Genomic DNA, 11,504 nt, shown 5'->3' with positions numbered 1-11,504 from the left:
TGCGGTACGAGAACTTCCGTATGCAAGCATATGTTGTTTTGCTCAGACCCTAAATTCTCTATAATTAAGGGACTTGCAATAGAGAAAATCGAGAAAATGTTAAGTGTTGTTAGTCGGATTGTTTCCCACTTTAAATATAGTACGTTGGCAACGTCAGAACTGGAAAAACAGTAAAGGTTATTAAGATTGGAAGTACATTTCCTTATACAGCAAGTTAAAACTCGGTGGAACAGCATACATGAAATGCTTGAGAGATTGATAGAACAAAGAGCTCTTAACAATGAATTATCAAATAGAAATGTAACAAAGACGTCAGATTGCAAGAAATTTAACCCTTTAAGGATGTCCAAAATTTTAGACTTTCACTCAAACAGCTACTGCTTTCTTACTATTTATCGTAGGATCATGGTTCATACCTCGTTTTTCTCACGATAGAGCATACTTACCAACGGTACCACGTGTCGGTATCATAAACCTTAACCGGAAAATCGAAAAAAAAAACGGAATTTTTCTGAAAAAATCATCCCTTCGTAACACTTGCGCCCCTCGGGCCCGTCCCCGGTTTCACGCAGGGATCTAAAAAAATTGATAAATACCCAAAGGTAGGTCTACACATAATCCTTATGCAAGTTTCAATCTGATATCTTGGAAACTAAAGGCGTGAAAAGTTTTGAAATTTGCCTTAAGAAAAAAGTCACGTCCCTTCGCACCACTTGGCGCCGCCAAGTTGACTATCCGGTTCCAAAACGCATCTGCGGTGTTCTTTGGTCCATCCTTGACTTGAAAAATAAAAAAAAAAATCCCGGCTTAAATACCTGTTATAGAACCTAAATAAGCGGTCAAAGACCATAGTACGCCATGGTATATAAATATACCAGAACTCTTTAAAAGATTAAACTTCCTACAGACTAGGGATGACTACATTTTCAGGGAAAACGGAATATAATTCTTCCGGAAACTGGAAAATTAGAAAGACGGAAAATTTTCCGGAAAAACGGAAACGGAAAATTTTCCGGAAAATCGGAAGACGGAAATTTTTTCGGAAAATCGAAAACGGAAAATTTTCCGGAAAATGTGATTTCCGGAAAACTCTTTTTCCGGAAATGGCCGTCCCTAATTTATATGACTTTCTATGTGATTTTCCTAACGCGCAACCATCACAACAGTCTTCTTTCTCTGACCACTTTACAGGTATATTCATACTTTGGAGTATTTCTTTGACATGACGTTTCTTTTGTTGTCCTAGTCTCTCATGCCATAATTGCAAGCTATTTTCGGAAGTTGAAACATTTACAACTGTTGAGACTGCTGGCTTCACGACACGGAAGTTCATTATGTAAGCTTCGGATTTCCACTTACCCGTTGCTACGATTTCATTGTTCTTACGAATGATAAGATTGTCATATTTAATACAGACACTAATTTTATGTTTTACTGCGCTGTGCGCTGAGAACAAGTTTCTTGCCAATGCTGGTACATACCATACACTATTCATATGAGCATCTGTCCATTTTCCATTCACAAACGCTTTGATGTTAATGCGACCGGACCCTAATGCTGATATTTTCTTATAGTCTGCTACCGTAACTGGTATAGGGTTTTCAAAAGGAGTGTATGTGACAAAATAATGTTTATTATTCGTCATATGCCAACTAGCACTTGAATCACCAAATAAAATCGTCTGTACTGCACTCACTTGAAACAGTAAATGCTGAACTTTTATTCACTGCTGTGCTTGCTTGAGGTGAATCACTAGATTTCGAATCACTTTTGAATTTAACGTTTTTCTTGCTTAAACACTGAGACTTATAATGCCCGTACATTCCACGTTTATAACACTGTATTTGGTCCTTTCTTGATTTTCCACGGTTTTCTACCGAATTTGCATTCGATACCGGTTTCACTTTCCGGGTATTTTTAGTTAAGTTTTGAGTTCTGGCTGAAAAAGCACTTAAGTCCGAATTTGCATCATTACTTTGTAAACGTTTTTCTATAGTGCAAAGTTTTTCCACTAAACACTGTGTGGTTCATTTAGTTTCGTCCATGGCCTCCCACACATTTAAAAATTCTTAAAATTCCGATCCCACCGTTGATAGCAACTGTCCGTGTAACAACCGGATAGTGAGGGGCAAAACGATTCATTTACTCTGATTCACAGAAATGATTTGATCATTTAATTCGTTCATATGAATTGGTTGTCAGCGCGCATTCCCTTCGCGCAAGTGAATTGGTTGGGAATGATTCGCTCATTGAATCAGTTAGGTTTCCGCGCATCTATTTTGCGCAGATGAATTTTTCGATCATATGGATTGAGTGGGAATTATTCGATCATATGAATCGCTTAGGCTACTGCACTTCTTTTCTGCGCAACTTAATAAATTCCTTGTGAGGAAGTACAACCTGTAAAAATAATCTTTGCCACATGACACGGCCAGCGCCAACGTTGCATTGGGGTGAGTGCGTGGTAGCTCGGGAACTCTTAAGCTTCAGTGCTGTTATGAAGTTTCAATAATATGGTGTTGCTTTACTCCCATTGTTGTTATTTTTGCATCCTGTTTTCATATTAGGACTTGAGGCAAAAACTAAAACTGTTGCAATCTCCACGTTTTTTCTGCCAATTTCAGTTCTCGAGGAAATACTTTGTTGAAATATAATTCATAAGATTTTCACGTGATACGAGCAGTTTTAATAATTTATCTTCAACTTCTTATTGCCGTACATATTAATATGGGGAAAAATATAGAGCCCTAAGTGCTATGTATAGGCTACACTGATGTTTTAGGTTTTAAATACAAAAAGTAGTCACCTATTATGCAATGAGTCCGTAGTAGCATATTTATTTCTGGTGCATATTATTTTCCCAGGTTATGTACACTTTGTAAAGTACACATCATGTTAATGAATTTCTTTTGTTGTTATGTCTTACAGTTTTGCGCTATAGGCTAAAGAAGAGGCGGATGATTAATAAAAGTAAATTGTTATCTTTACAATCTATTCTATTCTATCCTGAGGCCACCGTGACTCACTGATAAAGCTGTTACCTCCGGTGTGTGGGGTTCCTGGTTTGATCCATTGCTAAATAAGTTTGTGGAGTACACCATGATGTTCGTGGTTTTTGTGGGGGTACTCCCGTTTCCTCCCACACTCTCATTCCACCTATTCCATCATCATTTACTTACCTTAATCATTCGTTTTCCTTAGATTAATGGACATGAACGTGCAATGTTAAACTGCAAGATTTTTATTTTATCCTATTATATTCTAAAATATGTTCTATTTTATTCTTGACTGGCAAAAAATAATGATCTTTTTGAATTCTTTTGAGCTAGAGAAGAAAGGGAGTTAACAACATATATTTAATATTATTGTGATCATTTTATAAGGTTTCCCTCGGGGAGACATTGTGTAAGCGCTGAATAAAATGAAATGTTAAAAACTTTTACGTTCCATGGTTATCTTCGCCTAGACTAAAGGAAACGATGATGATGAGAATGAATGAAATGCTGAAATGAAGAAAGTAAGCGAAAACGGGAGAACTCAGAGAAAACCCACACATATGGTGTTTGTCCACCATAAAGCCTATTTGGCGTAAATAGGAGAAAAGTAGAGACCCCATTCTTAAGAGAAAACCATTAGTTAGTTAAATTTGAGTTGAGTTGATTTTAAGCTTAACGTCCCATTCAACAGCGAGGCTATATGGGACGTGGACCTACTGATTAACATGGAATCCAAACCACATCAGCTCCTGCCGGGAATCGATCCCGGGTCTCCTACATCCTCTTGTTTACATGGAAGTTCAGAAAACCATTTGTATCTGTACTTCCATTTCAATAGTAGTAAAGCGAAAAATAGATACCACTAAGGAAGGGCACCGACTTCTCTGTAACTTCGGGGTGGGGTTAAGGTGTGTTTGGTTGCAGACAAGGGTCTAAAGGATTCTAAGACTAATTCAAGTTACGCCAAATGTTGAATATTCATAAAAATAGATTTGAGCATTCAGAGGGTCCGGGCCCCCCAGAATCGGCACCCTTGCCACTAAGCTTTGTTGCATGTGGACAAATGTTTCTACTGAAAAATGCAATGCATTATCTTCCCAGAAAGAATCTACGTTCGTCTTTCTATACATTTATATACATTTGTGAAATCCATTATGTACAGTACAAATAGTTTACAGTGCACTTTTTCTGTGTAAATATTGTATTTAGATTGAATATAATATAGTACTTTGAGCTAATTATGAAACATTAAAATTGACCTTTTTGGCTAGTGCAGTTGAAAGTGATGGTAATAGCTTTATGCAATGTACGTACAGTATATTGATGATATAGATAAGTGATCATCAAGAATATGCTGCAACTAACTATGAAATAGTATTACATCTAATTGAGCAACACTGTCAGTACTTCACGACGAGAAGAAACCAACAGAAAAGTTTATTTTGAAAGTAATCTGCTTCCAACAACGCGGCTTCCTCTCTTCGCAAGAAGCAACCCTACCACGCAGGAAAAAAAAGAAAAAAAAAAAACATATGCATCTACGAAAGCAGGAAGAAAAAGGGCGCGTACGGTTTTCTTTCTTTTACCAAACTCCGTGAACTGCAAGCGTATTTGCAGAAGCAACCCTACCAATTCTCTCACATAAGCTGGCACTTTGTGATTCTCAATTCATTTCGATCACGGCAAGCAATTCAGTGAAAACTACAAATGATTCATTGGAAAAATCGATTCATTTCTGGCAAGAATCATAATTCATTTGATTCACGCCATGATTCGTTCATAATGATCGAATCGTTCATGACCGACACAACACTACAACCGGAATATCATGTGAACCTTGCGCGCGCAACTCGGTATTCATATCTGCAAACAGCTTTTCAACTTCGGCTGCATAGGCGGCAATTGAAACATGCAGTTCCCGCCTAATGTTGATAAATTCTGACATCAGATGACTTAATCTTTGAACACTTGATTGTTCGTAAACACTGACTAGCTTGTCCCAGATGTCTTTTGCATTAGTGTAAGTTAAAACATAGTTCGCCACTTGTGGTGTTAATGAACTCGCAATTAACGAAGCTGCTTTTGCATTTTCCCGACACCATTCCGCGTGCCTTAGTTTTTCAATTGCACTACTATCACTTTTCAGTTCAGGACAAGGACACGTACCGTCTATATATTCCGTTAAATTGTATTGGGTAAATATCATTTTGAGTTCCCACTTCCATTTATTCCATGTTTCGGGTCCACTGAGTTTATCAATTTTCACTTTGAGTTCGGCCATGTTATTGCTTTTACACTAGGGTGACCAAATCGTCAACTAGAAAAAACGGGACAATTTTCTACGTTACTCCTCTAAATATATATTTTTGCCTCTCCGTTCTCTCTCCCACTCTGTATCTCACAAAAAAGGGGAAATTTACACTTTTTCATTTTAAAATCTATTGAAAAGGTTGTGGAATTAATTAAATAACAAGTAATTATCAGCAACTAACAAAATATGAAATTTTGAAAACATTACTAAAATATATAAAACATTCATCAATATTTGTCAATCAACAAAATCTGTCACGGGAAGAATTTATAACAAACTACTCTCAGCATCGGATTCCAACTCCCTTTATTTGCTTTTTCTCACTTTTAAACATTATTTCACTTACAGCTAGTTTTCTTTTTGCTTTCACTTTTATATTTCTATACTTTTGTTCCCCTTTCGTAAATGACAGTGTTACATCTTAATCAAATCACGGAAACACTGTACTGTACTGGTGACAGCGCCTCAGTCTTCCACCGCCCGAAACAGGGAGTAGAAACAGTTTGTTTTTCATAAGACTTTCAACCCCTTTGCGCTGTCGTCTGCGGAGTGGGAGTCTTGGAGGGGGAAAACAGTGCAGCCACCACATCCAATATCGCAAACGTCGTTATGACGTTGTTCAGTAATTAGACATATTCCAATATAATTACATAGCTTAGAAAATAATATTTTTATTTTATAAGCTATGTGATTAAAAAATAATAACATAAATTAGGAAATTTTAGATTGGAAAGCTTTCTTGTACCTAATGTACGTAAATACGGGACATTTTGGCATCCCGGAAAATTTTTCCGGGACACCGGGAATGGTAGTGAAAAAACGGGACAATCCCGTTTTTACGGGACGGTTGGTCACCCTATTTTACACTCACGAGAGGAAATGTCCGGCAGATTCACTAGAAGAATTCGAAGTTGCTCTTCACACTGAATCTTCTTATCTGATGCTCTGGATAAAAAGATCAATACTTCTGCTTCCTCCTTTTCCTTACAACCAAAATTTCCTTTTCTGTGTTCCTTTTAAGCCACCACTGCGTTTTATTGCAAGCTTTTAATTTTACAATTTCAGTCTCTTATATGGGTCTGGGCCCATAACATTTTATACTATTTAAGATCGCAGAGCGTGTTTGATGCAGTGAAAAAAATAGCAGTGCATGAAGTTCAATATATTTTACGTAATATACGCTATAAAGAAAACCTCTAGAAAATCTTATATGGAACACAAGAAGCATTAACAGCAACACAAACTATGGCCGTGTCCAAAAGATACAAGTGTGCATTCGAAGTACGCTTATTTCCGGAACTGACGTCACCTAGTGTGCGTCAAAAGGTCCAAGTTCACAAGTCTGCGAGTGCCTAGTACGTAGTGTGCGAGGATGTACACTACGTTAGCACAGTTGCGTACTTAAGATGGGAGTTCTTCGTCGTAGGAAGAACAATAATGTCAAAGTGACTTAATAAAATTTTAAAAGACATATATTTAATATTTTTGTTGAGGTGAATATATTTGTGGGTGATCTAATAATAGTTTACTTGATAAATATACAAATTAGTGATTTTACAAGTGGAATATAAAAATGTTACGCAAATAACAAACGTATTTACGTTGTGTTCTTTGAGTATGCAATAGACTTTAAAATAGTATAGGGAAAGCAACCAAATAGTTTCTTTAATAATGCTATAAATTCATTTGTGTTTAAATATTACATGGTTTATGTAGCTTAATTGAAATAATTATACTATCGGTAATGGAGCTATTTGCACGTAAATGACAAATTTTAATGGCGTATGAATTAAAATGTTAAGCTCTATCATAGAATAATGAATACCTAGCTTATTCGTTTCTCTATACCTACAGCTGCAGCTGCAAATATTAATTCGTAGGTAGATAGGCCTAATTTCTAGTTTTGATTCTAAACAAATTCCTTTCAAAGCTACCAAATATACCAATTACCATACATTTTGCATTTTTGATAGCTGCCAAAAAGTGAAATACAGATAAAAAATGTCTTTCTCCACATTTATCAAAGATTTCACAAATTCCTCTTGGTAAGTCTTTACTTTGGCTTTTTTTTATCGATTCAGCGATTTGATCTTTCGGTTCCGGTTTTGTGAACTTGCCTGTTAGCTCATATATATATAAAGTTAGTAACTAGGTTCCTTTCTATACCAAAGTTTAATATTTAATACGCATATTATGCCGAGCGAGCGTTAGCGAGTGAAGGCAGGTTAGAGGCTCGCAGGGGATGTTCTTTTCAGTCTTGGTTACGAATCGTTTCATTGAACGAATCATTGAATGAAATGGTCAAAGTAAAGACTTGCCTTCCTTTTATTTTATATAATCCCAATACGGTGCCCATTATGAATTGATTATGAACAAATAATTCCTTCCGTATAGTTGAACAATGAGATCCACTACATTGCATACCGTATTTTTTCATAAAACCGTCTCTTAATTTTCATAAAATTCTTATTAGATTAACAGTAGCTTTTTAGGATTATATTTCGACGAGGCGATTTGTTTCGTTACTGAGTAACCATTTTCGTAGTGGGAAGCATGTAGGAGAGACAGCGGGTATATTTCAAGAAAGATGTAGGGCGCCAAAAGCATATTGAAGTGCACACAAATGTTGAAGTGTATACAATGTACAGAACTCATTCAAGCGGGCTTATAAGATAGTAATCTTTTATTTTTTTTAACATATTATTTTAATTAGGGTTATCCACCTTGAGTACACGTGATCCTTATAAATTGGTATTTCATAGTGACATAATAGCTTTTTCCTGTAAATTTTGGTCCTCATGTTGTTCAACTCCACCATTTCTTTCCTTGTCATCCTTATAAGTGTTAACTTTTGGTGTAGATTAAGAATATGGAGACACTGTTTTGAAGATTTACGGGTAAAATCTATATATTCACAAAGAAAGAGTAACATATAAGGAACTTCAACATTAGCACAATATGGTAGAAATAGTCTAATCAGTATGCCTGTAACTGAAGCAATACCAGTAGGCCTATAACGACGACAATTATAGTGCCATTGTTGTGTATTTACCGTACATAAAGGAATTATACTCAATATGAACTCTCTCCCAAAGTAGTTATGAGCCACATTATTGTAAATAGCGCTCCCTTCGGTGTCCTAACGCTCTTGCAAATTGCCTACTTTCACCTGCAATAAAATTCCTAAGCTACTTTGCATCAGCGCCCTAAATATTAATAAATATTTCCTCGCGCAAGCATGCCTAATAAAATAGAACATTGCCATAGTTTAGTGGTTTTCATGCTGATAAATATTTGCAGATACGGCAAAGCTGAAGCTCTTGGCATACATGAAAGAAACCCTTAAGTCATTTTATGGTTACCCCATATTGTCAATCTGTACGACATTTTATCTTTAATATAACTGGAAAGTCATTCATCTAAAAAAAAAAAAAAAGCATGTTAATTTTTTCTAGTACTCGAAATTCTCCCTTCTTTTGTTATCAATGTTCAACATTCCACCAGGATGAGGCGCTGTAAACAAGTGTGGATCAAAAGCTAATTTGACAAAGTGTACACTATTTAGTGTGCACTCCATTTGTAGACTTCGAGTGTGCATCCTCGAAGTGTGCACTATGCGCTTTTGGACACGGCCTATGTCTCTCTTGTAACTCCATTTGTCCTCTGTGAACTAGTGTTGCCAGACCAACCATCAATTTATTCTTTTCACTTCAACAAAAAATATAGAAACCACCATATTATTGACACAGATATAGCTTTTGTATTTGTATATAGATTTTCAAAACCTGACTAATAGTGCTTAGAAAGTTAATGTTGTATTGGCGCCTATATATTTCTCCCACTCTTAATCGTACACATTGAAAATTTGTCTGCATATATAAATGTGGTGAACCTCCACGTATTATACTACGGCTACATGTATAGCATTTTCTGCACCGAAAAAGTCTTAGCTTTTAAAATATGCTTATCCTACTACATCATTCACAATGTTTCTACGATTTACTAGCAATTGATCACCACACACTATTGCTACAATTCGTATCTTAATGCTGTAAGAACTCTTATTATATAGTGTCTTTGCTGTTTTACTGTTTCCAGAAAGAAAATACTTTCGTTGTGAACGCGGTGGTTTGAAGTTCACAGCTATAGCGAATAGAGGCAAAGTAGTAATACAAATGGTTACGCCGCCGAACGAGCATAATGAGCATGATCAGTGCTCGAATTTTTTTCTTCTGAACTACGCATCAGTTCTCAAAACTAGGCACCACAATAATACAAACACAAAATGACATGTAGATCAACATATTTTGTATTTAAATTATCTAGGAGTCAGGCCCGGATTTCAGGTCGTCATGCCTACCTGACGCCCAGGATTTTTCGAGCGTTAACAACAGGAATGTCAACAGAAATTCGTTATGTATTACATGTCTTATTACTTTGAACTTCAACTTCTTTTTAACAACCTCAAATGAAATTATGTTCTCAGCATACGAACATATTTTATAATTTTCTCTTGCCAGCTCCAAGAGTGGGTGTTGTTTGGTATATGGTGGTATACTTGAAAAAATTAGATCGTGAAAATATTGCCTTTTGTAAATTTTCTAAGATTCACAAGGTTGGAAAAAGTCAGAAAAGCAAATGCTGAATAGTTTACCATTTGTTTAAATATCGTTAACGTAGATTGGTTTACTTCAAAATTTCTTCAGTCACTGAAAAAGAATATTGTACATATTACTCATCTCATATATCACAAACGTTCATACTCATTCAGTAATCAGGGAATACGATGGATAAGTGATCGAGTGCTAGCCTGTGGTACAAGAGGTCTTTGGTTTTATCCGAGGCCATGTGAGCTTATGGCAGGCAACATTATGCACGTGGATTTTCTCGCGATTCTGGTGTTTTCTCCCAGATGACCATTGCATTATTTTATGATCATTCTTTTTCATTAATCATCCGTCTCTCCGCCTTCGAGGATAATCGTAGGACGTGAAAGTGAGATATTCGTTTCATTCATTAATTACCCAACTGGAACTAGTTTATCATCTTTACTGTGTTATCATATTCGGTTATTTATTTAAATTTTAACTCATGTTTACAAAACAATTCAGTAGGTCTCTAAATTTTCACATGGACCAATACTTAAACTCTATCAATTATATATATACCAGTTATATACATTATATACACTAATAAGAACATTTATGAGTATGTATCATTGGGTCAAGAAAACGACGGTTAAATAATAATGATTGTGTAAAATAGTTCGATTACATTACTAGGTCATTGTCAGAAAGCTCATGGATATGATTGCTATTTTAAGTATTTTCGTCCTAGTATTAAATTCAGAGAATTAAATTATTTTTACTTTGAGGTCTGTTTTCTTCTGGGTAAAGTTACTCTACATTTTCCTGAATGCATTCCTTATAAAATCTACGACGGATTTTCTTAAATATAATAAGATTTCGCTTTATAAGGTCGGGTGGTGACCCGAACATGAGGACATTAATTAGTGTATTAACTCAGGCTTCAAACAATGCTTACTTACGTATACATACTAATAAAAATAATACCACACAGTTTTTGTAAGCTTCTTTGTAAGTAGAACTTCCAAAAAAAAGAAGTAGCTCTTTATCTGGATTGGTTGGGTGTCGAATTTTGAGATTTTAGACAACACTTGAGGCCATCTGGGAACGGAAATAGACAATGGGTGAATAATTGGTGTCATGTCTCTTATTGCATAGTTCTAGAAAGCTTAGTCATTTACGACTTTCCAAGAAAAGTTTTGTTCTCTGAATTTCGGAGTCATATAACATTAGGAGACGGAATTATGATAATATTTTGAACACACGTAATGTTAGCTGGTGTTGATACTTTCCGGAAATATTTTGAAGGAAAGTATTAGATTATCATTTATGAAAGGGACGAATCCAGTAACCATCTTAAATTTAGAGTATATGTCCCTGGAATTCCTGCTAAAAATTTTGTTTTGATGAAAGGAGTGTCACTTTTGGTTATTTTCAGGCTACTCGTTGTATTACTTTCTTTCTAAAGAATGGTAAATACTATACCAACTGTTTGGAAGCATTAATTGAACAAAAACAGAGTCAAGTATGAAGTGAGGTCTTATGGATATAATCAGGAACATTTCAAAGGTCCAAAACTCAAATGTGATACATGTAAGAGGAATTTCGCTG

General features: G+C 35.7%; 1 protein-coding gene across 1 annotated transcript; it reads right to left on the bottom strand.

Moving 5' to 3' along the window:
- Positions 1 to 4,791: 4,791 nt before the first annotated feature.
- On the bottom strand, positions 4,792 to 5,277 carry LOC145661827 (uncharacterized). Its single transcript, XM_081727165.1, has one exon. The coding sequence runs from the start codon at positions 5,275 to 5,277 to the stop codon at positions 4,792 to 4,794; it is 486 nt and encodes a 161-aa protein (XP_081583291.1).
- Between the last annotated feature and the right edge of the window lie 6,227 nt (positions 5,278 to 11,504).

The sequence above is a fragment of the Thermobia domestica genome, chromosome 10, assembly GCF_964235325.1.
Source record: "Thermobia domestica chromosome 10, izTheDome1.hap1.1, whole genome shotgun sequence".
Lineage (NCBI taxonomy): Eukaryota > Metazoa > Arthropoda > Insecta > Zygentoma > Lepismatidae > Thermobia > Thermobia domestica.
This window is presented reverse-complemented; position numbering and strand designations above follow the sequence as displayed.